This window comes from Patiria miniata, unplaced genomic scaffold, assembly GCF_015706575.1.
Source record: "Patiria miniata isolate m_02_andy unplaced genomic scaffold, ASM1570657v1 HiC_scaffold_2, whole genome shotgun sequence".
NCBI lineage: Eukaryota > Metazoa > Echinodermata > Asteroidea > Valvatida > Asterinidae > Patiria > Patiria miniata.
Window position 1 is genome coordinate 17550888 of NW_024037058.1, and position 27161 is coordinate 17578048.

The following is a 27161-nucleotide window of genomic DNA, read 5'->3' on the forward strand; positions in this document are numbered from 1 at the left end:
ATAAATTTTTTCGCCCGGTTTTGAGCACTTCATACCCTGGACTCCCTCCGTTACGTAGGGAGGAAAGGGAGTCCACCTGGGCTAGTCAGCTGGTAGACCTGAGGGTCTAGTCAGCTGGAGTTACTCAAGCTAGCCATGCTACTTTGCTAGCTCTTGGACTGCTAATACTGTAAGCTTAGTAACTTGATACCAGCTAGCCCCATAAATATGGCCAATTTACTGGACTACCTCCGTAAATAAAGGCCACACTTGGAACATGTACAAAAATATGTAGAACTTTGTCAAATGTTGATTTTCACATTTAGGCTTAGTTTGTAGTTTATTTTTGCCTTAGAATCATACTCCCCCTCTTTATACTTTTTAATTATAGTCATGTTCCCTAACATGGCGCACTTCGAAGCTTACCCAACTTTCCTTGTGTAGTGTTGCCAAATCTCTTTGTTGATAAACCTCAAATTCATGCAGTGAAATACTGGTACTTTTACCTTTTTAATGCTTGCTATTTAACCTCTGTGAACAATTTCGGTTTCACAAAATTTCATCCGAAATGCAAAAACGGTCGCGTCCGGAAATTGGGCACAAATTGGCGGAGTGTTCCCTAACGTGGCGCACTTGAATAAATCTCGGCAAATTCCAAATTAACATTTAGGAATTTCTGTAAACTTGATAAATTCTGATAAATCATTATTATTTTAACTTACAAACCCAGCCAGATGTTTGTCAGAAAATTATTTTTTTATTTTTCGGGGCATTTTCAAAGGGTTCACTTTGCACTTGAAAATAAAATCGGAAAATCACGCCAAAATTATTTTTTCTTTTAACTTTGTAACGGGTAAATAAACTCGTGATTTATCAACGGGAGTGTTTAGAACTTGATGAAATTTCACTTTCTGTGAAATTTCAGTTAAAACTTTTGCTCTAGCTAGGCGCTACAGGCGAAAAATCAAAGTGCGCCACGTTAGGGGCCGCGCCACGTTAGGGTACATCAACAATATAGGCTAATCAGAAAGTGCTGCCTTTTTCAGCTGTTTACTTTTCGTGAAATTTCATGTTGAAATTTTGATGTATGCAAACGTGTGCAAATGAATCTGGAAATTTCACGAAAAATAGATGTCTGAAAAAGGCAGCACTTTCTGATTTGACAAAGTTTGACATGTTTTTGCACATGGTGGAAGTGTGGCCTTTATTTACGGAGGTAGTCCAGTAAATTGGCCACATTTATGGGGCTAATAAAGAGGGCGAGTATGCTTCTAAAGCAAAAATAAACTACAAACTAAGCCTAAATGTGAAAATCAACATTTGGGCACAATTGCAGAATACCCCGCCACTATCCCACCTCGTATCCGGATACGCGGATACGGAGTCACGCTTGGATGCTCAACCAAAACCACACGCGTGTGCCACCCCGTATCCCCGTATCCGCGTATTATTATTTGACAAAGTTCTACATGTTTTTGTACATGTTCCAAGGGTGGCCTTTATTTAAGGAGGTAGGCCCCAAGTCCAGTAAATTGGCCACATTTATGGGGCTAGATACCAGCCATCATGGCCATGGAGGGAACCCACTGCAGGACAGCAAGAGTGGAGAGTGATATAACAGCTGTGACCACAACTTGCCTGCTTTGTAACCGACTGTTCACCCAGTTTGGGTTTGACCATCACTCCCATCAGACCATGATCGTCAGCCTGTTTTCGACGCATCAAGTTTTCGAGGTTTGATTCGTAGCACTAGCAGTAGCACACAACCAGTTGATTTGTTGTGTGATAAAGGTCCTGTCTTTTGTGGGCACTCCCTTTTGTGTTGTAAAACTCTTGCTTTCATTCACATTAAAAAATAATCCGACGATGGTGTGGCCGTGCAAAAGTACGACGCGACGCTAGCCCAGGTGTACTCCCTTTCCTCCCTACGTACGTTCAGTCGTAATGCAATGAAGACTTCGTCCAACCTGGGCTAGACGCGACGCCTAGGGGCTAGGTACGGTAGGCGGGAATGGTTTTTACAATGATCTCAACTTTTATATTCAGCGTTCATGTTTGACTAAAACATCACATGAATAAAGTCTGATATATTCCCTGAAAAGTTCAAACTGATTAAAGACGATTAGGCCGACGCAGCAGTGATTTCTTAAATCACTCTGGCCCCGGAATTTGGAAACAAAATTCACTGAGACAAGTCTACTGCAGTAGTGGTTGACGATTAGGGGGCGCCATTCACTTTACACGGTGCGAAGTTTTATGGTTGCAGACCAGTGAATACATTTCTATAGACCCCTGGCCAATGATAAATGCCCCCACTTCAGAAATTCAGGAAAAATACTCACAACTCTCTGAGGTGTTCAAGACGTACATCAAATAAAAGCTTATTTCATCATCTTTCATTTTCTGTTCAATTTTTGGGGGGTTAACCAATGACTTTTGGGAGAAATCATCCAAAGATGATCACCCCTAAAAGCCCATCGCCATGATGGACGCCTGCGCTCCAATGCAAAAATTGCAATTTTAGGGCCTAACCAACATCCACACTTTCTCAGAAATACGAGCTCGCAGTCTTCTGCACGGCTTCAAGGATTTCCTTAATGAGAACCATTAAGGATTTATGTAAAAATAGAGACGATATATATACCTTTCAGCAGACAAGGTGAGCCGGGAAAATTGCAAGTTTTGGAAAACTTGAACTTGAATATTTGAAAAATCATGAAAAGTCCTGAAAAGACTGTGGGCTACCGACTCGCACAGTTTACCAATCCGGGGATTTCTAAACCTAGTTGCAAAGGGTGCCGACGTCAAAAGTCACGTGTCGCCGCGTCTGTACCTCCCCCACCCGCGCGCTCCGATGAATGAAGGTCGTTGGTGACAACCTGGAGCTCGCAACCTCCAACCCCATGATTGATGATCTGAGAACACCAATTTAAAATACATATAAAACTCCGGTTACAAAGGATGCTGACGTCAAAAGTCACGTGTCGTCGTCAGTACCTCTCTCATCCCCTGCGCTCTGGTGACGAAAAAAAAAAAATTAACGTCGCTGGTGACAACCTAGGGCTTGAACCTCCAACCCGCAAGATTGATAATTTGAGAACGGCTCTCTACCGACTGGGATACCGGCTCGCGCTTGCCAAGGCGGGAATTTATAAACATCCGGTTGAAAGGGTGGTGACGTCAAAAGTCAGGTGTCTTCGTCAGTACCTCCCCCACCCCCTGCCAACAAAAATAAAAGTCGCTGGTGACAACCTAGGGCTCGAACCTCAAACCCCAAGTTTGAACATTATAATAAAAAATCTGTAAACAGAGTAAATAAATGAGCATGGAAATAAAACAAATTGAATCATGTGAAAGATGAATTTTGAAAGTATTGAGAACGGCCTTCTACCGATCGACCGTTTGGCTACAGGCTCGCACTTACCAAGCCGGGCATTTATAAACCTCCGGTTGCAAAGGGTGGTCACGTCAAAAGTCACGTGTCGTCGTCAGTCGCCTCTCAATACCCCCCTGCTCTGACGAAAAAAATTAAACGTTGTTGGTGACACCCTGGGGCTCGAACCCCCAACCCCGAGATTGACGATCAGAGAGTGCAACTCTACCGACTGGGCTACCGGCACGCACTACCTATTAAGCCGGGAATTTATAATATATAATTATAAACCTCCGGTTGCAAAGGGTGGTGACGTCAAAAGTCACGTGTCTTCGTCAGTCGCCTCTCAACCCCCCCCCCCCCCCCCCCTGCTCTGACGAGAAAAAAAAAATGTTGTTGGTGACAACCTGGGGCTCGAACCCCCAACCCCAAGATCGATGATCAGAGAGCGCCACTCTGCCGACTGGGATACCGGCTCGCACTTATCAAGCCAGGAATTTATTATGTAAACCTCCGGTTGCAAAGGGTGGTGACGTCAAAAGTCACGTGTCGTCGTCAGTCGCCTCTCGGCCCCACTCTGACGAAAAAAAAAATAGATGTTGTTGGTGACAACCTGGGGCTCAAACCCCCAACCCCGAGATTGATGATCAGAGAGCACCACTCTACCGACTGGGCTACCGGATCACACTTATACCGAGCCAGGAATTTAAAAAATATTTACACCTCCGGTTGCAAAGGATGGTGACGTCAAAAGTCAAGTGTCGTCGTCAGTGTTCCCCCAACCCACACGATAAAAATAAATGTCGATGGTGACTTCCTTGGCCTCGAACCTCCAACCCCAAGATTGATGATTTGAGAACAGCACTCTACCGACTGCCTACCGGCTTGCACTTGCCGATCCGGGAATTTATAATATATTTACACCTCCGGTTGCAAAAGGGGGGGGGGAGGGGGGGGGGTTCGTCAAAAGTCACGTGTCGTCGTCCGTCCTCCCAAAACCCCCTCAACTGTGACGAAAAAAAATTAATGTCGTTGGTGATTACCTGGGGCTCGAACCTCCAACCCCGGCAAGATTGATGATTTGAGAACAGCACTCTACCGACTGCCTACCGGCTTGCATTTGCCGATCCGGGAATTTATAATGCAAAAGGGGGTTTCGTCAAAAGTCACGTGTCGTCGTCTTTCCTAGCTCCCCAACCCCTTAACTTTGACGGAAAAAAACTAAATGTCGTTGATGACTGGGTTATTAGCTCGCTCTTAGTCTTATCGAGCCGGGAATTCAAAATATACACCTCCGAATGCAACGGATGTGGCGACCTCAAAAGTCACGTGTCGTCGTCAGTCCGCCCCAAACCCCCTCAACCGATTATCTGACGAAAAAAAAAGAGTGAATGTCGTTGGCTGCATGGGGCTCGAACCTCCAACCCAAGATTGATGATTTGAGAACTACCGACTGGACTATTGGCTCGCTCTTACTGAGCCGGGAATTTAAAATATATTTGCACCCCCGTCCTCCGGTTGCAACGGATGTGGTGACTTCAATTCAAAAGTCACGTACGTGTCGTCGTCAGTCCTCCCCAACAACTCTGACGAAAAAAAAATGTCGTGGTGACTGCCTGGGGCTCGAACCTCTAACCCTAAGATTGATGATTTGCGAACGGCACTCTACAAACTGGGGCCGGTACTGGCTCGCACTTACCATAGAGCTAGGTCCTAGCTCTATGCACTTACCGAGCCGGGAATTGAAAAATAATTTAAACCTCCGTGTTGTTTTTCCCACGAGTGCAATTCCGTGAAGACGACGGGTACGGTAAACAAATGAGGGCGCTATTCATTGTCGCGGTGTTTTTGTGAAAATTTCACGAAATTGTAGTCGAGTCGTACAGTGACCGTCATGCATGACCGTTCATTCAGGACACCTGTGCATGTGACACGTGCCATATTTACACAATAATGTGTGCAGGTACCCGCATATCACTCCATGGCCATAGCAATGACCAGTGAGCCCCACTCCCCACCTGCACCCTGATCTGGAGTAGCCTACTAGTACTACGAAGACGGCATTGCCTGGCTGTATTTTGTAATTTTTGTTTTAGTCACACAAATTGCGGCTCAGCCAGTGGGTGGGCGGATCGAGTGGCATCATTTCATCAGTCAGTGCTGAATTAATTTTTTGTTTTAATTATCTGAGGTGATTCGACAGATCCAGTAATTGATAGGCCTACTACATCCAACTTGGACTGGTCTGCTGGTGGAGTGGTGGTAAGATTTTTTATTTGGATTTTGATTAAACAAACATTCCAACAACTAATTTGGGATATTGTCTGTCATGCTAGAAGAACGACAAACCAGATCCAAAATTTGAGAAAAAAAAGAGATCTAGTGCTCCAGTCAGTGGGTGATAATCTTATATTTTATATAGGCCCCCCTTTTTTGGGGTTCTTTTAAGACTTTTCTGTATTCACAAATCATGCATATGTTTTTAAAGGGAATGTACAACATTTGCTTTTGCTGTAATTTTCAGAAATAAATGGATTTGGAGGATTAGTATGTTGTAGAAAATATTGTTAAACTGACTTGTTTCACGTTTTGGGCTTGTAGACGCTGGAAAAACCAAGAAAACCTATGATGTTCGTTTAGTCTGGTTCCCTGACCGGTAGCCAGTGGCTGACCCCACTTAAAATGAAACAGAGCAATTAATACACTTTGGGAATTGTAGGCTCAGAGAATCAGTCTAGCAGGCTTGTAGGCCTACCCCTTCATCACAGGTGTGCAATCAATTGCAAAGAAAAGTCAGAATAACTAAATACATGAAATATGAAAACTTAGGAACGGTTTTTGAAAAAAAGCCAGTTTTCTCCAACGCTGGTCGGCCGACCATTGTCCAGCGTTGGAAAAATACAGTTTTTCTTGAAAATGTCAGCACACCAGGAGCCACGATTTTAAAGGATGATTTGGACTGTCAGTCCCTAACAATTCAGTAAGGTATTTCGTGATAATTTGATCTTTTCGTTTTTTGATGTTTGCAAATGTTGTATCTTCCCTTTAACATGTTTAATAAAATCCTAGTTTTTATTGAAAATTTCATTTTGTTCTTACTCCTACTCCGTGGCTTGGAGGTTGGATGGATGTTTTCCATTCATTCAATTACGGATCCTCTACACAACGTTAAATGACAAGTTTCCAAAATTTCTGGTTGGAGGCGTGATAACGGCATATACGGCTACTCCTAGAACTATGAGGCTCCACGTAGGAGCCTCAGTCATAGTTCTAGGAGTAATATACTGCTAGGCCTATATATATAGAACATACAATGCGCGTGCGCGAGACTAGATTCGGCACGCGACTGCAGTTAAATTCCTGTCAAGTCTCCCGTGGTTAGATTTCTTGTACCGACTGCGCTACCAGCTCGCACTTACCAAGCGGGGAATTTATAATATATTAAACCTCCGGGCCAGTCTATCTGCAAGGCCACACTTGGAACATGTACAAAATCCTGTCGAACTTTGTCAAATTTTGATTTTCACATTTAGGCTTAGTTTGTAGTTTGTTTTTGCTTTAGAAGCATGCTCACCCTCTTTACAGGCTAATCAGAAAGTGCTGCCTTTTTCAGATGTCTAATTTTCGTGAAATTTCATGTTGAAATTTGGATACGCAAACGTGTGCAAACGAATCTGGAAATTTCACGAAAAATAGACATCTGAAAAAAGGCAGCACTTTCTGATAAGCCTATAAAGAGGGTGAGTACCTGTATGCTTCTAAAGCAAAAGTAAACTACAAACTAAGCCTAAATGTGAAAATCAAAATTTGACAAAGTTTGACATGTTTTTGTACATGGTGGAAGTGTGGCCTTTATTTACGGCGGTAGTCCAGTAAATTGGCCACATTTATGGGGCTAGGCGCGCAAGCTGAGTCTTGCGCACGCACGCGCATTGTATGTTCGCGCACAGGCCGTTATCATGCCTCTAGACAAACCGTTCCGTACACTTTGTACACAAGCTCAGGATCCATGATTCAATTCACCCACAGTTTTTCAGTGTTTTTCATTAACTCTTAATATTTTGTTTTCTTTCTTTTTTTGAAAAAATATTGCAACCTGACGCCACTTTTTTCTTCATATCATCACAATGAAGGTCATTCATTGCAGAAGTGATGATAGACGTGAATCTGGGACTGTGAAACATTTCCAATTTTGTTAGGAAATACTTAGAAACTTTTTATGACTTGCCGTAGACTTTGTACACAATCGCGGAAGTGGTGTCAGGTTGCAACATTTTTTCCTTTTTTTTTTAATGTAACCTATATTATAACATTTGTTGGGGGTTCTTTTAAGAGTTTTCTTTTTGTTATGTTTTTAATTAAATCATATTGTTTATTGAAGAAGATTTCATTTTGTTCTTAGTGATCCATGGCTTGAAGGATTTTTTTTCTAAAGGGAGAACCATTTGGTCGGAGAACCATTTGGTTGAAAGTCTGGTTCCCAGAACCAAAGATTCTGACGTTCATTATTGTCGGGTCAGGGAACCAGACGATCGACTGCCGTAATACTAGCCAATAGTGTTCAAACAAAATTACCCAAGAGGGATTAGGCCTGGATGTTTTCCATTCATTCAATTCGGGCGATTCACAATGCACTGTGCTCCACCAAGAGTTTGCCATACACGAGAGTCAATTTTTCAAGTTTACGGTCGACAAAACATGGCCCATTTGAATGAGTGTCAGCAGACAACTTGAGCTAATTTGTTGTAGATTTGGGCATAGCATTCTGCCACCTTACAAAAAAACACCAGATTGGTACAAAGAAAAGAAAAGGGCAAACAGATACTTGAATCATACCGTTACGAAACTACTGACCGGAAAAACAAACAATGTCAAATGTCCCGCACTGTGAATTTGCCGACCATCTCCCACAATGCACTGGGAAAAAATTAACTCTCCGTGGCAAACTCTTGGTGGCGCACTGCATTGTGAATCGCCCGATTTCATTCACAGAAATATTCGGATTGACCTTTTTTATTTTTGAAAAATATTGACTTGAAGCCTTATGCCTCTCTCCTTCATTACAGAATTTTCGTCTCTAAAACTATAACATGGGAGTAGTCATCCATTGATCTGTTACAACATCCATCCAGCAACTCATTGCCCATCCTGCTTGTTACGTTCCACCAACAACAAAAACATGGCTGAGTCCAGGGGTAAGGTAGTCAGTAGTTGGAGGATTAAAATCCAGATTTTTTAAAATTTGGTTTGAATTTCATTGTTTGGTTTCAATTTTGGAAACCAGATTCGAAACCAACCTTGAACAAAAGCCTTCCATGTTTGTGTGACACAGGCTAAAGAAAACAACTGGAACATCCCCAAATTTGCTCCATGGTCTGTGATTGTGCGGCATTCACTTGCTACTGGTCTTCTTGGCATATGAATAGCCTGCCCATTCGACTTATCAGAGGGTTCCCATCCATGTTTCCAACATTACAGCTCTGGAGTGTTTTTGTAAAGGCCCAGTGGTCATTGAATCCTGCAAACTATACCCAGTCATTGTGAGGGCATCGCATGCAGCACCTATTGTTGGCATGACTTTGAGCTGGATGGCAAGTTCCGGTGAAATCGGATAACCGTTTATTCGGATTACCAAAAAGTAGGATAACCCAATTTTTGAAAAATCTGATTTCTCCCACCACTAGCGGGTAGTGTCCGGATCGCCGTCTGCCTGGTCTGGAACCTGATCTCGTCCATTACCATCGTCTTCTTAAACAAGTGGATCTACACCCGCTACAGCTTCCCCAACCTCAGTCTGACCTGCATCCACTTCCTGACCACCACCCTGGGGCTGTGGGTCTGTCAGTGGTGCAACATCTTCAACCCCAAGAGTCTTCCCTTCCGCAGCATGCTGCCTCTCAGCCTGACCTTCTGTGGGTTCGTGGTGTTCACCAATTTGTCGCTGCAGAGCAACACGGTGGGGACCTACCAATTGGCCAAGTCCATGACCACGCCCTGCATCTTGATCATTCAGACTGTCTTCTACAATAAGTCTTTCTCCACCAAGATTAAACTGACATTGGTAAGTGTTTGTGAACCAGCGGTGTACCCAAGAGGGCGGGGAGGGGCGGGGAAACTTGCTCCAATCGACAATATTTTTTCGTAGTGGCTATTGTTAAGGCAGCCGTAACGCAATGTTCAACTGCTCAATCATTACGGCATTGCAAAAACACCGTTGCGAATCTATATCAACCATCTGTTTCCCTGACCTAATAGTATTCAACGTCAGGATCTTTTGCTGTTGGAACCAGACTATTAATTCAACCGAATGGTTGTTGGACTTTATTTCCCTTTTAAATAAAATCCTCCAAAGCCACTGATGACGAAGAAGAAAATTAAATGTACTTTAACCCTAACCCCCTAGGCCCTTTTTGCTAAGAACCATCCTCAATCCTCCAAAATCCTCCAAAATTTTTCAACTCCGCCAACATTTTTCAAAATTGTCAGACAGTCCTGCCTCAAAATGCAATCATCGTCAATCCTCCAAAATCCTCCTCATCCCAAAATTTTGCACTCGTATTTAAATGAAGGATAACCAACGCCAAATCCTTCAAAATCATCCGACAGTCCTGCCTCAAAATGCATTCATCCTCAATCCTCCAAAATCCTCATGTGCTTCAATCACCATTCATCCTCAATCCTCCAAAATCCTCATATGCTTCAATCACCATTCATCCTCAATCCTCCAGAATCCTCATTTGATTCAATCACCATTCATCCTCAATCCTCCAGAATCCTCCAAAACCGCCAGGAGGATTTTGGAGGAGTGAGGTGGGTTAGGGTTAATAAAAAAAAAGATTTGATTGAAAACACGAAAGTATAGAAATTATTTTAAAAAAAATTGTTTAATTGAGTAGGGCGGCAGCTGTTTCGAACCTGGATCCCAGGCACAGTGTCAAACGTGTAACCAATCAGCTGCTGAAGCGTTCTGGTTGGACAGGTAGTTATAAATGTGATATCGAATCGCAATGGTGATTTTGCAATACCGTAATGTCAGCAGTTGAAAATCGTGTTACGGCTGCCGTAACGATAGCCACTACGTATTTTTAATGCAATGAGAGCAGTAATGCATCAGAGCTGCTTTCAGTAATAAGAAAAACAAAAAAGTAAAACAAAATATAGTTTCATTTCCAGGCTTTTTGAGAAAAGGGAGGAGGTGGCCTTTTGGGGGGGGGGGGGGGCAAGAGGGAGGATTTTCCAAGATGGATTCTTTCATCTTCTTGACTCTCGTTTCTGTTACTTTTGTGTCCAATGGAGCCATTACCATATCTACCAGATTATAACTTGCGTACATAACTACTGCTGGAAGCACACAGCAGACAAAATACATTGCAAATGTATGATTTAAAACATAATGAACAAAAAAAAAGGAGGCGGCCCGGGAAAAAAGGAAGTGGGTGGGGTCGAGAAAGTGGTTTATTGTTTTGCTTGGTGCGATATCCTCCATGCCTTTTAAACATTTTAACGAACTAATGGAAGGAACAAAAGGGGGGCCGCTTTTTCAAAAAATGATCACATTCCCCCTAGACAAGCAAATGTCAACTATAAAATGGACCAAAGTGCATCAGTAGTCCAGTCCTGTGCGTGCTTGAGAATTTACATTGCATGTTGAATTGTTGATAAAATGTGGGTTTTTTAAATGGCAGAAAATATTATTCATAAAATGCTCCCCATTTGTCTTGTCCTTTTCAGGTTCCGATCACTTTAGGAGTTATAACAAATTCATATTATGATGTCAAGTTCAATGTCCAAGGAACTATCTATGCAGTAGTAGGCTTTTTAGTTACGTCCCTCTACCAAGTGGTAAGTTCAGAGTGTTTAATTTTTATTAATTTTAAAGTTGAACCAAAGAAATTGAGTGCAGCAGGGTTTGAACCTGCAACCACTGAATTACAATTCTGGTGCTGTACCAACTGAGCTATCCAGCCCTATGTTGGCAGTTCCCCTTTTGTCAATGTCTTGTTGCGGGGGTGTTGCAGGCCGACTTTGCGACCTCGCATAATTGTCGGTGACTGACTTTTCAAGATTAAGCTGTGCCTGAGCTACGATCATCAGGAACAGATTAGTCGCTGATTTTTTTGCGACCTGAGTGTAACTGCGACAATATTAAGATGATTGGCATCAGTTGGCATTCAGGCTTTGTGAAATTGTACATAACTATTGGCACCTTGTGTGTATACTTATATCAGATTTCCTTCAAAAGTGTTGGAGCCCACTCAGTTCTGTTTTAGTAATGCTTGTTAATCTAATTGTGTTCAGTGGATAAGGCCCATTCTATGCGTTGTGCTACTGCTGTACCGAACTCAACTAATTTGACTTTTTAAAGTTCGGCACAGCGATAGCACTGCATTTAGAGCCATTGGGCTCGGCAATTTGAGTTCGCCAGGGCACCATCCTTTGGCTCAACATATGGGGCTATCATCGTTCTGAACGGCAGTTTCACGGCAGTGTTCTAAACGCCATGCCATTGCCGTGCCGAACTCAATTCAGTTTGAAGTTGGGGCAAACATTTAGGAATGCGCATGCTCACAATACCCCTCTAGCGTCCGCATTACGGGAATTGAAATTGGCGTGTATATATTTTGATCGCACTGAAAGTTCATTGAACTGCATGAACTGCTTTGACCTGGCCAGCTGCTCCAGATGCATTAAGGTTTGACTATTAAGTTCGGCATAAGTTTGGCGTTTAGAGCAACTGCCGTGCTGTAGACGAGCTATTGCCGCACTCATTTCAAGTAAGTTTGGCGCGGCAGCAGCACGGCGTCTAGCGTGGGCCTTAGGCCAAAAAAAAATAATAGTTCTGCTTCTGGTTACCCTATCTAAGGGTAATTTCGACAGCCCCTACCATAATTTTTTTGTGGGAAAAATGAGGGGAAAAACTTCAAAATTACTACTTTTTTACCCTTGACTACAAGCAGACACCTCCATATAATCGTACACGAAAAAAGTGCGCCCCCAAAATGTTCCCTACCTACCTAACCTATTTTCAAATGCCATGTAATCGGGAGCAGAACTATTTTTGTGTGTGCCTAAAGCCCGGTTCATGGTCGGCGCAAAAGCGAAAGCGAATGCCAATCTGTGACGTCATGGCAAGTATTCACGCTGCGAATTTGCAAAAGTTGAACACATTTCAACTCGGGCGAATTTCGCAGCGAATGTTTCATGACGTCAAATTCGCTTCGCATTCGCATGAAGTATGAACCGGGCTTTAGTCTGTAACTTAAACTTTGAGAAACTCAACTCTTTGTTGGCAATTGTTATTCCAGTGGGTAGGTGCAAAGCAGCGTGAGTTTCAAGTCAACTCTATGCAGCTTCTGTACTACCAAGCCCCTCTCTCTGCCTGCATTCTGGCACTCATCGTCCCCTTCTTTGAGCCAGTCTTCGGTGAAAATGGTGTGCTTAGCTCATGGGATGCCTATGCAATAGTGAGTATGTTTGGTAATACTAATGAAATCTCGTGACTCAGGTAACACTCAAAATTTAGGAACGCGGAGCATATTCCCATTTCCTTTGATTTCAGTGATTACATTGATTGTAATTATTTATTTATTTTCATTTTTTTCATTGATTGTATTGATTTGGTGGATTTCATTGATTTCATTGGTTTCGTTGATTTCATTGATTTTTATGATTTCATTGATTCTGATGATTTTATTGATTTGGTTGAATTTGGTGATTTTGTTCATTCAGTTGATTTTGTTGGTTTCGTTGATTTCACAGACTTCATGATTTTCGTTGATTTCACTGAGTTTTAGTGTGATGCCTTCTTTCGCCCTTAACCCCAAAAGTCAAACTCCCTTGCCTCTAGTCCGTTCACAGCTAGTCACTTCCGATTGAAGAGAACATTTGACAAAGAATAATCATTTGTACAGCAAGTCAACACTTTAGTTCAGAGTTTGAACATCTGCGTAATCCTTTGTTGATTTTTCTTTCAAAATCTCTTCTTAATCCCCATCTCCCCAAGCAAGGGCTAAGTAAACACTTTCAGTTAGAGAAGTGTGTACTGAGAGGGGTGGAGGCACACAGTCAATGGTTCTTAACGAAGGTTGCTTGGAAACCACGTTATCCTTGTTGGAGGAATCCCCCACCGAATTTTACTCTAGTTTGCCCATAAAGCGTCGCCATACTTTATATTCAGAGCCAGAGTAAATTGACAATAGTTTAGTCCATTTTAAACTGTGCTCACAAAAATGTACAACCACACATAGACCTGAAAACAAGTTTAGGTTATAAATCAAACAGCTGCACAATATCTTTAGGGGGGCCGGGTCCACACTAGGTTTACACGTAGGGGAAAAAATTGGAATTTTCCTAATTTTTAATTTTCGAACTTTTAGACCATTTACAGAACTTTTGACTCCTGAAATCCAAACTCAGCCGGCCCTAGCCAAAATGCATACAACATTTGCAAATATCAAACAACGAAATGCTTATTGAAAAGTTGCTGGCATTTTCAAGAAAACTGGCATTTTTGTATCAATTTCCAACTGGAAAACACTGACTTTTTTTAATACTGCCGCCAATTTACCAAATTTAGTTCAAGTCCTTATTTTGTTTGCAATCAGTTACCCATCCATGAATGGATGCGACCCAGCTAGTCTGGTTCCCTGACCTGACAATTCCCAGACGTCTACAGATTGCTCCATTTCGTACGGTCAGGGAACCAAACTAGAAGAACAGCATTTTTTTCCTTGGTTTTCACAGCATATATGAACACAAATCTTTAAATAGGTCAGTGTAACAATATTTGCTATAAAATACTAACCCCCAAATCCATCCATTTCTGAAAATTACAGCAAAAGTAAATGTCGTATATTACCTTGAAATGCTAATTTTTGTATTTATCCAAGGGTTAAAAAGTTAAATATACCTAGGTTCAGCTGATAGTCCTTTAAATGTAACCTTTCTTACCATCCCCTTTTGAACGATATTGTGTACCATGCACACGCAGATTGTCTGCTATTTTTAAATTTTTCTCAAAATCAAAATGTTGTTAGCTACGACTGCCACATCAGCATTGCTTGGCTGTGGTGCCCTTTCCTCTCTTGCTGTGTACATAGAACACAGTCTTTATGTATACAGACATTGTACATTATACCTTGAATACACATGTACATTGACTGACTTGCTATTGTACACTATGCATAGAGCAAGGTATGCACTATATGATATAGTGCCCTGATGCTCAAACAAAATTGTTGAGTTATCAAACTTTGGCCTCAGTATGAATCCCACATATAGCCCCAGCCATGTGTTTTTATTCTAGTATCCTTTTATGGATGCTGTGCAGCTTTGTAATTCCAACTACTAGGAAAAGGAAACTTTTTTTAGATTTTTTTTTTATTGTAAGAGCATAGGAGTTTGAGAATGAAGGTCTCTAAAAACGATAAATGAATTGACTCATCTCAGAAATTGGTTTTATATAGACCTCAATTTCTGCAAATTTACTGAGGGAGCCGAACAACCTAAGGTTTTTAGTTATAAAAATCATTACCAAAAATGTGAAAAAAATTAAAGCAGATTGTCAGTTATTCTGCAAATAACAGGTTGACCATGAGACATGCTTGTATATAAAAAAAATTAGGTGTTCAAACTTGGTCTTATTACCTCTGTTGCATTTTTTTCACAGAGGCCAAGGATTGAATGTCTTCTAACACTCGTTTTTTCTCTGTTTTGTTCCATTTCAGTATTTTGTTCTAGCCTCGGGTTGTGCTGCCTTCTCTGTCAATTTATCAATATACTGGATTATTGGCAACACGTCACCTGTTACGTATCCTTTAAAAAAAAACGCATTAAAGAAACTACTATAAATTCACTGAACCATGACTTCAAATTTGACTTTCATTTGTTGAAATACTGATGGCACCGTTTGGTGTGGTAAAACTTGCCTCCTGAAGTGATCAATGGAGCGTTCTGTTTTCTCAAGGCAAAGCCCAGGGAAACGGAATGCTCCATGGAACACTGTGGGAGGCCAGTTTTACCACACTGGCGTGAGTCAAAGTATTAAATATTTGTTGTACATGTAATGCCTTACCCACCTATTTCACTTGATTTTGATGGGTAAACAGAATCCAATAAAAAAAATGTACTTTTATTTACTTGCACTTTTCCAAACTACCCAGGCGCGGTTCTACGGGGGGTCTAGGGGGGCTGTAGCCCCCCCCCCCCCCAATTTTTTTGTCTAGCCCCCCCAAAATAAATTCCGTAAAAAAAAAAATTGCATTAGCAAAAAGAAGGATTTTGTTGACATGCGAACGGTCTGCCCCTAGAGAAGAAATAGCCGTGACAAGGGTGCATTAGTTAATATAGTGTGAATGATTTTAGGATTTTATTGGCGCTCCCCATTGAAAATATGGCATCCCCCCCCCCCTTATTGATTTTTGGAGGCCTAAGTGTCTGGCCTAAGTGTCCGGTCTACATTTCAGCACGCCTCCCTGAAAAAATTCTGGATCCACCGTGCTAGCCCCCCCAAAATATTGGTTCTAGAACTGCGCCTGAAACTACCCTTCATAAAATGATTGAACTCAACTCATTGGTGCACCACACACAGCCGTACATGCATGCATGTGCATACAGACCACCTGTTTCTATGCATATATCATTGATTTTTTTCAGCAGTTGTAAAGTTCAACTGCTGAAATAATACTATATGCAATATTATATAACTGACATACAGATATCCTTGTCATTTGATTAGTGGAACTCACATCACGTGACATTCATTTTTGCTCCCATTCACGCCGGGGCTCAAAAAGTCCCATTTGCCTATGTTGAATGGGATTTACTATTCAATAGTTAGGATCATCCTTGTTCCATGATGTGGTATTTGTGTACAAATGCGTGCTGGCGTACATGTTGAGCGTTGCGTGTAGCGCGTATTGTTCCCAAGAACCAGTTATATAGCTACAGAGCTGAGTTCAAACATTTCCTGAAGGGGTGGTTTGGAAGAGAGAAATACATTTCCCACCAATTTCGTACTGAAATAGAAGTTCATTTTAACTGTAAATCAAATGACAAGGATCTATAAGTCAGTTATATAGAACAAGTATTGAGTGGCTTTATAGTGTGAAATGGGAGGAGTATTATCGCTCGGTAAAATCTGGACTTTTCCATTTTAATAAAAAAGTCCAGATTTTACCTTGCGATAATATTCCAAATGGGTGGCTCAGAGTGAAATGGGATCACTCTGAGCTACTCAATATTTGTATATTATATAACCGACATACAGATCCTTGTCATTTGATTGGTGGAACTCACATCACGTGGCATTCGTTATTGCTCCCATTCACACTGCTGCTCAAAAAGTACTATCCGCCCATGGGGAATGGGAAATACTATTCAACAGTTAGGATCATGACGCGGTATTTGTGTGCAAATGCATGCTGGTGTGCGCATTCAGCGTTGCGCGTAGCGCGTATTGTTTCAAAGAGCCAGCGCTACAGCGTTGGGTTCAAACATTTTCGTGAAGGGGTGGTTTGGAGAGAGAAATACATTTTCCTCCAGTTTTGTATTGAAATAAAAGTTCAAATATATCAAATGACAAGAATCTATATGTCAGTTATATAAAACAAATATTGAGTGGCTTTAAAGAGAGGAATATTATCGCTCGATAAAACCTTGACTTTTCCAGTTCACTCGGCTTCGCCTCGTGAAATAGAAAAGTCCAGATTTTACCTTGCGATAATATTCCTCCCATTCCACTCTGAGCTACTCAATATTTGTATATTATACAACAGCCGAAAGGATTATAGTCCTTTCAGCCGTTGTATAGTATTACATGTGTTATAAAAAAACCTTATAGAATGCACTCACTTCTGAGACATTTGATGCATCGATTGCACTGTTCTTTACAGTGTGGTATGTACTCATTTTATCTTTGAAAGTAATCTTTGATAAATTTACAGAGTGCCCTATTTATTCACATCTTGACCATGTCTTTTCATTGTTCTTTTTTTTTACAAATAGTTCACTTGGTTTTCTTTAACTCGTCATAATATCCTCAGCTATAACATGGTCGGCCATCTTAAATTTTGCCTGACGTTGATAGGGGGTTTCCTTCTATTTGGGGAAAAAGTACAGTTTAATCAGTTGCTAGGTGTTTCCATGACGCTGAGCGGCATCGTAGCTTACACCCACTTCAAGGTCAAAGAGCAGGAGGAGGCGGACAAGCAAATAAAGGCCTAGTGAGTACATTTTCACTGTTTTAAGAATAATTTAAAGTGGTAATGTCACTTTTTGGGGGCTTAATGTCGTGTACGTTCATGGAGTTTTATCGTAAAGTCAAGTTTGTCTGGTATGGCTCATCAGACCAGTGCTTATCTCAAGTGTTCTTGGCGGGAAAACGACTGAGAATATTTCTATTCCCTAGGATAGGGTTCATTTCAGGTTACTCCCAAGATCATGCCGGTACCCAGTTATAATCCTTGGTGGATAGAGGCAAATGGGGCAAAGTGGCTTGCCCAAGGACATATCTTGTGGCCAAGCAGCTGAATTTGAACCCTAGACACACTGAGTATAGGTCACAATTCCTCAGCACGTACTATGAGCCGTCTATAAGACAGTGTAGTGATCACCTCCACTTGAAGTTTTTTTTCCAATTAAATCACACTTGCTGAAAGGAAAATGACCTCTCTGGAAAAAGACAAGAAAACAAGAACAAGAAAAGATAAACACATTACCCAGGGCCTAACTATTATTTTCTACTGTGAATAACCACCAACATGTATGTATATAGCTAGTCTGCTAGCGTCAATTGGTTTGAAGCCAGAGTTATAATCAAGTTTATCACATGTGATTGACATGTGTATGGACTTGTGATTGACTTGTGACTGACATGTGATTGACATGTGATAGTACTGTGATTGACTTGTGATAGTACTGTGATTGACATGTGATTGACATGTGATAGTACTGTGATTGACATGTGATAGTACTGTGATTGACGTGATAGTACTGTGATTGACTCGTGATTGACATGTGATTGACATGTGATTGACTTTACTGCATCTCCAGCTCCAAGTTTGATTTTGTTCTGAAAGAAACATTGCTTCTATGAATTTTGTTTTTTAGATATGTAAAATTCAAAGCCACATTGTGTACACATGTGCCCGAACATATTGAAAGTCTTTAATCTCCAGCACTTCCATAATCCACCTATCCCATCATTTTATACACTTTTCATATAGCGTGCGAAAGGACGGTGGCCAAATCGTTTAAGTCCATGGGGAAAAAAAATGTGGGTAATTGTTCTAAACTTAAAGGTAGAGTAAACCATTGGTGCATTTTTTTTTGTCATTTGAAGCAACAAAAGTGCTCAAAATCTAACGCCTGGTGTTTAACAACAAACCCGATGAGGCGTTAGCTCTGTGAATGCTGTATACTTTGAGAAAACAACATTCTAAATCTCGATTTCAATTCAGAAGTTGCCGAGTCATGACGCAATCCCGAAATCAGCATACGAGACGTAATTCTCATGCAGCCGATTGTTGCTACATGATGTACCACCTTGAACCGACGATTCTTGCTAATAATAACAACCGAGCGCATGTGTGCGTCGTGTCGACACGCTTGCCCTAATTCACAGATTTGCCCAATTGCATATGAAATGCCAATGGAAATTTCCAAAAATGTGTCACTTGACGCATCTTTGGGAATGGCATTCTTTTATTGTTTTCTTCAAAATGACAGCATGCCAGAATGGATAATTTCACAGGGATTTCAGTGCCATTCTTTAACCTAAGTAAGCTTTTTAACCATAATTTGGTCGGTTACTTTTTGGATAGATGCAAATTGTCTACTCTACCTTTAATAGAGTTCTAACATTTACGTTCTTTCATGTTCCATAACCCTTTCTTTTGCCAAAAAAAGATGCGTTTGAATTGCTGATGTAAAACAGATTATTTTGTCCATGGCATGCTCTCGGTGACAGTGCTCTTGATGATAATGCAAATGTATCCCTGATCTGTGCGCATGCAAGCACTTATAGAACGTCGGCTTGGACTATATTACCAAAATATCGACGACCTTGGTATGGATTTTTAAACTGGTAATGTCATTCTTAAAGATGGTCCGTGCAAAAGTCCTATAAAAGGGGGAACAAAAGTGACGGAAACAAGTTGGCAAGATCTGCACTACGTGGCTAAATGTTTAAATTCCTTGTAGTCACGGTATTTAGAAAAGGTGAAAATTGTGCATCCAGCAGGGTCTTTGAAGTTCTGCCCATGCTGCCTGTTTGCAGTTTCCCTATCACAACGTTGTGTTTTGATGACATTAATAGTCTTCCCCAGCAAAATAGCTACCGATATACAGACCTGTACTACCGAATACTGTGATATTGTTATGACGGTATATCGTGAACTCTCAAAATCCAATATCACACAAGCCAAATAGAACCAGAATCCTGTTTGAGTTCAAACATGTACCGGTATACTCCAAGCCACTGTTTTATACTGCTTGAAATTGCCACCTCATAATTACATGTGCCATCGCTTCCCTTAGCTGTACCAAGTTGCTCCCCATGGGATAGAAGCAATCACTGCAAAATATCCTGCTGAGGGACATAAACGAGGGACTTACCCAAAACCATAAAATGCTCTTCTAATTATTATTATTATTATTTTTTTTTTTTAATGCTGCTAGATGATTACCTATTGCAAGGCTTTCAATATCCTTGATTGCTTGAGGTTGGTACAGAAATATTTATGCCTTAGTTGAGGTGGTGGCAGTTTTACACACAGAGTGAACAGAGTGCTTCCGTTTTGCATTTTGCATGTACCCGGTACAATGTATACATACCGGTACAGCATTAATGTTTTTTTTATGCTTGTGACTTGCCTCAGTGATGCAGATATACAGGGTGTATCAAAAGAAAGGTAAATCCCGAAACAATGGGATCATATGTCAAAGTTGGGAAATTGTTCACTATCAAAGTGGCTTTATCTTAAAGGATGATTAGATTAGCTTTCACTTGATACATTATTAGCATCTCTTTAGTCACAGATGATTGAGCACCATTAATTGCAAAACAATGGCCAAAATATCTCTTTTTCCAAGTTCGCTGAATAAGTGGTGAGTTAAGCTGTCCGAAGAATGCGCTATCACTGTGAAAGTGCGTTAAAAGGGGTATGTTGAAGATGTTGCTTTAACATGGTACATCATGTTGTCCATGAATAATAAATCATTCCAAGGATTTTGTCTTTCATACTTCTTATTCATACATACCTAATACAGTTTATCCATTCCCATTGGTCGAGAGCCTGTCACATGGCCGGTCTTAAATGGATGATAAAGACATGGGTGGCTGGTCTTAAATACTTTTCCAGTGTCACATGAAATTTGGAATCCTATGAAATCCAGTGCCTTTTACCATTTTATTCGTTGAACGTTCACAAGCCTCATGTAGGCATGCGCAGTGCTACCAGTGAGTCAGTATTTCATAGCCCTTACTTCACAATGCACTCGCCACAGCTGCATCTGCGCGACATCGCGCAGTACGTGCGACGCGCGCACCAATCTCCATAAAAGAAGTTGTTTATGTCTTACTCGCGAGCTGGACGCTCCATTAAATAGCCATAGGGGTGTTTCAAAAAACATGAAGTGAAGTTGTTGAACAAAATCGTTGGAATCTTTTATTTTTGAATTATGTAGACTTTTGGACCGAAAAGTTTTGATTTTTGACCGAAAAGGTATTATTGAATGGGAATAAATTTGTCAAACTTCAAGAAACATATTTTTTTTGGCCTTTGTTTTGAAATCAATGGTGCTCGGTCATCCGTGACTGAAGAGATACAAATAACATATCAATGAAAAGCTAATGAACTACCCTTTACGATGAAGCCACTTTGACAGTGTTCAAGTTCATAACTTTTACATATTTACCCATTATTTTTGGATTACATGTATCTTTTCTTTTTGATACACCCAGTATATATTTGGCACTGTTATATTTTGCTGTAACTAGCAATGCTTGTTAACATATTGATTTGCAGTTTGCATTGTTGCTACACACATCAGCTTGCCTTGACTACTAATGCTTTTCACATCAGGTTTTGCACCATTGTCCCGCATTGCTTACAACTATTATTTTGCTCTTCATGATAAATGGGAAACTGATTATTTAATGTCTATTGCTGTGCATGTGTTTGCTAAATTGTTAAATTGCAGCCTATATTAATTGGGTAACATTTTCTCTCACAGTATTACACACTTTGTAACGCAGTAACACAATACTTTGATTGCTTGCATGGCAATTAATCTGTTAATTACCTTAAAACTTAACACAGAGTTAACAGCAGAAGTTCAACGATTCTTCTGTGCTGCCTGAATTGTGATATCACTAGGTTAAATCAGTTTAACTTTTATCATTAGGTTTTGATATGTCCCAGACCGATGCTAGCAATAGAAAATTGGTAGGCCTATGTTCAGATACCGATGGAAGTTTGATGTTGTTCAAGTTTGCTTCGTATCGAAACCCAGAGGCAGGTTTGCAACTTTTGCATGAGGAATGAAGTTTGTTTAAAACAAGCATTATAATTCTTCTTAAAGGGAGGAACAGCTACCTTACGAAAGGACCATCAGTTACAAGCACAACTACATGTAATAAAATAATGAAATTCAAAAGTGACAAAACAGCTGCTGATAATATTCTGTTATCGACCGAGAGGGACTGGAGATCTCTCTACCATGACCTTTTAAAATTCCATCACCAGCCGTTTTGACGTTTTGATTCATCGAGTAACTCATCCGGATCGACTCGGCAGATGGGTTAGCCACGACAGCTGGGCTAATCAAACGCTCAACCGTGGGCCATCACGATTCTCATGCTGCTGTAGCCACTGACAAAATGCCCGTTTCGGACTGGGTCGTAGTTTGATACTTACTGCTTTTCATTCTGCAAAACTCAATCAAGTTGGGCTGGAATTATAGCCTCTAAAGTTGCAGTGAACTGAAGAAATAATTACCTTTAGCTTTCGAATAATGTTGAATTTGTGGTCCACTTAAGATTTCTGCTGTCAGGCCGCCATATTTGTCCGTTTCTTGGAATGAACAACGCATGTGTGTGAGGTATTTCCACCACTGATCCATGAGCAGGGTCTGTGGTGGCTGACCCAGGTGAGCCCCGAGAATGATGTCAGAGATATAATGGAACGTCATGGGGCTATTTTAAAGCCGATTCGATCCGGGTTAGCTACTCGAATGCCCCCAGAATGGCGTAGGGTTGACCTTACAATGACCCGATTACCTGTACATAATTATCATCCCGGCTTCTATGAAACATAACATGTCTATGTACTTTAACACATCGTAGCCATGCTATGACCTCATTATGACCTCTTAATGACCCCATCATCACTTGTCATGACCTTATTATGACCCCTGTATGACCTGGGGTTAACCTCATTAGTATCATGATTGTTGTTCAGTTCATGACAATAACCAGCACATTTGTCACAACCCATCATACATGTAGTCATGCCACAACCCCTTCATGGCCCAGTAATGACCTCATCATTATCCTGTTATGACCTCATCATGACCCAGTAATGACCTCATCATGACCCAGTAATGACCTCATCATGACCCTGTTATGACCTCCCACCCCGACCCAATATTAACCCAATACGATTAGTGTATGCTTTTCTTTTCTTGTGACATCATTTTCCTTCTGTCTGTTTTCAACTTTTGTAGGTTCATCCACCGTCTGCCCATCATTCCTTCTTCGTGACCACCCCCTTGTAGCTGATTAGTACCATCCTTGTCTTTACTTGACACCAGTGTATTTCTCCAGTTAAACTGGATGCAGCCATTATCTTTTCAGAGGAGAATTCTCAAGCATTGTTGTGTAATATTTCATTTTGTAAATGTGCACCATTTCCTTATCAAGTTAATTTATGAACTGTTAAATTGATATGAGGTATTGTTATTTATTGTAAATTGCATGTATTGGCATTAGAGCTTCTAATACAGCATCAAAGTAATAATGTAAGAAACTGGCTGTTGGCTAGAAGTTACATGCATGAAGCTTTTGCATAAACTTTAAACCAGCACTACATGAGGCAATGTCTCTTATCAGGTCTCTCTCAATGACGGCCATCTCTGTAGGAGAACTGCAACTGCGTATTTTACGCAATCAAGCATGCATTACGCAGTGTTGAAAATGTTCCAAACACGCGGGCTTGTTGCTCGAAATGTGTTCGAAATACAACGCAGCCGATGCGCGTTATGCAAGTTGATGCTCAAAATGCTGATGCACGTGGCTGGTCTGGAGGAAAAGACGTCATTTGAGAGAGAAGTATAGAAACATATATCAGCCATTTCTCAAATCCAGTGTTCATCTCCAGCTTTGGTTCCCAGCTACGTGAATGTAGATCCCTGCCATTTTGAGACTTGGCCATTCTTTGCTCCTCAAACATTGGATATTATAAGATGAAGCCGAAGCTGGGATTGAAGCCAACATTTTAGAAATGGCTGTGGCCTTAGGTCAAAAGCACCATGACTGCTAGGCTTGACTCAAGTCACACCAAAGTATGCTCGGTGAGTCGGCCTCAACCCTCTCTACACATGCATGAATCAGTTGTATGCTGGTTTCCTCCATAGGGCGTCCCTTTTTAATTCTATGGTTCTCAAGTTGGCCTTGAAGGAGGGTCGGTTGGTCGAAAAAAAAAAAATCTGGGTTGAAAAAAGTACATGTTGAATGCGTAATTAAGGCTAAATAAAATGATGCAAACTGTTGAATATGTGACTGTTCTGAATTAGCTTTTATTTCAAAATATTGGACATTACTTTGGCATTTTTTCCGTGCGAAATTGGACAGATTATCCTTACCTGTGACTTGCTATAGCATAATGAGGAATAACCACCATCCTTGATTTTTTTAAGTTTTATATACCATGTAAAAGAACAACACTTTAGCTTTGAAATGATACCAGATTTATTTCTGTAGCTCATTCACTTCCAAAGATATGCCATGGGAAAGTCAGTGGTGCGTTGCTGAACTACGACAACCTCATTTCGAGAAAAACAGCTTTGAAAAAAAAGTTGTGTGTTGCACTTTGTGCATTGCAAGCTTTATGTGCCATGTGTACGTACATACGCGTGTGGGACAACTTTGTTACATTGTAAACAGTTTTTGAGCACACGCTGTAGGCACGCACTCACAGATTGGATCGGTGCTGCAATACATGTACGTCACGTATCTAAGTAAACAACACACAGCGCATGCTCTATTGCCTATTCATACAATGTGGTCCAATCAGATGGAGCTATTTTTATTATGAAGTAAAGCCCCGTGAACTAGACACTGTCATCGAAACATCACAGTTTTTTTCCTTCGTTTGGAGCAAAAAAGGGTAGGTCAGAAATGAGAACCATAGAATTAAAAAGGGACGCCCTTACGGCATGTAAATATAAATGACGACACAGAAATTCAGACTTGAATCAAGCCCACATGTCCAACTGTAAACTTTGTAGGCTCTTCCATATTGTTTGGTTTTTACTCATTTTTCCTTAAAATGTTATAAGGCTAATTCTTATTGAGAAAGTCAAAAAGAGATATTTGTACACTTAGCCTGGAATAAGTCAACAGAAAGGCTTTCAGGAGTTGGTAGTTTTCAACAGTTACGTTTTGTGCTGTTTTTTCCTAACAGATTTTGACCTTTTGAGTGTTTGGTTCTAACCAAAAAAAAATGTTTGTTTTTTTTCTATTTGGAGCATCTGCAACCCTCTGGAAAAAAAATGTGTTTCTTTTCCTTTTTTTTTTCATTGCACACAAATGTCTGCCCTGCAAATAGTCTGGTTTCCGGTCCATACATTATTGATTCTAAAAGTGGGGTGGGAACCAGTGTTCCCCATGTGTGTTGACTTATTGCCGGGTAAATTATTCCATTAGGCCAAAAAAAAAGTCTCCGGTTTCTGGTATGCGCGCGCGTCGCCGTAGCCATGCGCGTCGGCAAAATGAAAAAGTTTTTTTCAATGAAAGATGATGTCTCAAAACCGCCAAACTCACTGGTTTGACTGGAATCCTGCTGCTGCACAATTTTAACGTGTTTTTGGATGGGGTTATGATCGAGAATAAGCTTTATGTGGCCTCTCTGGACTCCCATATATTTGCACTAAGTTTAGTCGAGCTACATTTGCAGTCATCAGCCGACATTTGAGGCAAAAAAAATCAGGTAAAAAAAAAAAGCCTCGGCGCACCACTTTTTGGGCAAGCTCCATACCAGAAAACGGAGACTTTTTTTTTTTGGCCTTGGTGAATTTGGGATATATTTTTTTTTCTGCCAATATCTCATTCAAAGAAAAAAAAGAAAGTTTGTATTGCTAGAAAAATAGCAGTTTACACTTACAAATAAAATCGACTTTTCTGGGTGAAACTTGAAAATAGCATAATAAGTGAAAATGGGAAATGGTTCACAATTACATCTTCATTTTCAACAGAATTTAGTTGGAAACAAATACATTTTGTGATAATATGTTTAACATTATAGAAGTTGTATATACATGTAAATGCAGCACACTTTTGTGGAAGTATTAGTCCTCCAGCAATTACCTGATTTCAGGACATGTGGTTTTTTTTTTAATTTGTAAATAACATATTGGCAGCATACGTGTTTGTGTATGTATGAGCTCCGTGCGCTACCGAAAGAAGGCGCCCTTTTACCTAACAACGACGCCCCATGGGCGGTACATTTCACTGGTTGACACGCACTGTTCCTTGCGTGTGGCGCACATACACCAGGGGATTTGTTCTATTTATACGCAGTGGCCGCGCTTCGCGGCAAATGAATTGCAGTCAGGCAAGATGGCGTCAGTCGGTCACCCCCAACTGTACTTCCTTTGTCGGTGAGGGGGTGCTTGTGAACGGAGCGGATACCTGTACAACTCAAATTTCAGGCAAAAATTGTCAAGAGTCAATTACATACCTTAATGTTACAGATAATGTTTTATGCAATCTTATTGCTGGTAAGATAAGTATCCATTGGAGGCAACTGTCTGTCTCCCTTCCCCCCCCCCCCCCCCCCCCCCACCGAAATAAATAAAAACAACTAAATTATTTGTAATAATCATTCTTTAAGCATAAATATCTACTGGAATAAGGTTCTTTGTAATAAATAAAAACATTTTGAAGTATGAAATTTCCACACACAAAAATTCAATTTCCCGAGTAGAAGAGTGAATCATTGAAAGATGAACAAGTTTTGCTTTGGGAAAAAGATTTCAAATCTGTTTTCAATTGATGGATTTAAGGGATGAATCCATTTTTGACTGGGGGGAGCTATCAAGAAGGGGAGGGGGCTTAAAGGTAATATATAACATTTGCTTTTGCTGTTGTTTTCAGTACCGGATAATGGATGGATTTGGGGGTTAGTATTTTATAGCAAATATTGTTACACTGACCTGTTTATAGTTTGTGTTCATAGATGCTGGAAAAACCAAGAAAAAGGCTGTTCTTGTTCTTGTAGTCTGGTTCTCTCACCCTACTTTGGACGAAATGAAGCAATTTATAGACGTTGGGGAATTGTCAGGTCTGGGAACCAGACTAGCTGGTTTGCACCTGTTCACAGATGTGTAACCGATTGCAAACAAAATATGGACTAGCTAAATTCTCTAAATTGGGGGCAGTATTTGAAAAAGGTCTCGGGGAGGAGGGGTAGACTCTGTAAATCCTCCCCTATAGATCTGCCACTGGGTTTGTTCAAGGAGTTTAATTCCATTTTCCGCATCATTAAAAGGTATTCAAAGCTGTTGGCACTGTACATGTTGGTAAGTATAA

General features: G+C 40.7%; 2 protein-coding genes across 10 annotated transcripts in view; one reads left to right on the top strand and one right to left on the bottom strand.

Moving 5' to 3' along the window:
- The window catches only part of LOC119726722 (monocarboxylate transporter 12-like), a 20144-nt gene extending 15728 nt beyond the window's left edge, over positions 1–4416 (bottom strand). For 2 of the 4 annotated variants that reach the window (XM_038198535.1, XM_038198531.1), the window contains exon 1: positions 1538–1559. The gene's annotated coding sequence lies outside the window, so the exon portion shown is untranslated. Of the gene's footprint in view, positions 1–1537; positions 1560–2623; positions 2816–4395 lie in introns of those variants that run through there. The other 2 variants (XM_038198534.1, XM_038198533.1) reach the window with 2 other exon arrangements.
- LOC119726723 (solute carrier family 35 member E3-like) overlaps positions 1322–27161 on the top strand; it is a 27693-nt gene continuing 1853 nt past the window's right edge. The window contains exons 1-9 of one of the 6 annotated variants that reach the window (XM_038198541.1): positions 5406–5614; positions 8419–8547; positions 9037–9413; positions 11084–11194; positions 12658–12816; positions 15079–15161; positions 17395–17574; positions 20030–20073; positions 23078–25350. In XM_038198541.1, coding sequence (XP_038054469.1) covers positions 8532–8547; positions 9037–9413; positions 11084–11194; positions 12658–12816; positions 15079–15161; positions 17395–17574; position 20030 — 927 coding nt within the window. In that variant the 5' untranslated portion in view covers positions 5406–5614; positions 8419–8531 and the 3' untranslated portion in view covers positions 20031–20073; positions 23078–25350. Of the gene's footprint in view, positions 1714–5405; positions 5615–8418; positions 8548–9036; positions 9414–11083; positions 11195–12657; positions 12817–15078; positions 15162–17394; positions 17575–18576; positions 18617–20029; positions 20074–23077; positions 25351–27161 lie in introns of those variants that run through there. The other 5 variants (XM_038198537.1, XM_038198538.1, XM_038198540.1 and 2 more) reach the window with 5 other exon arrangements.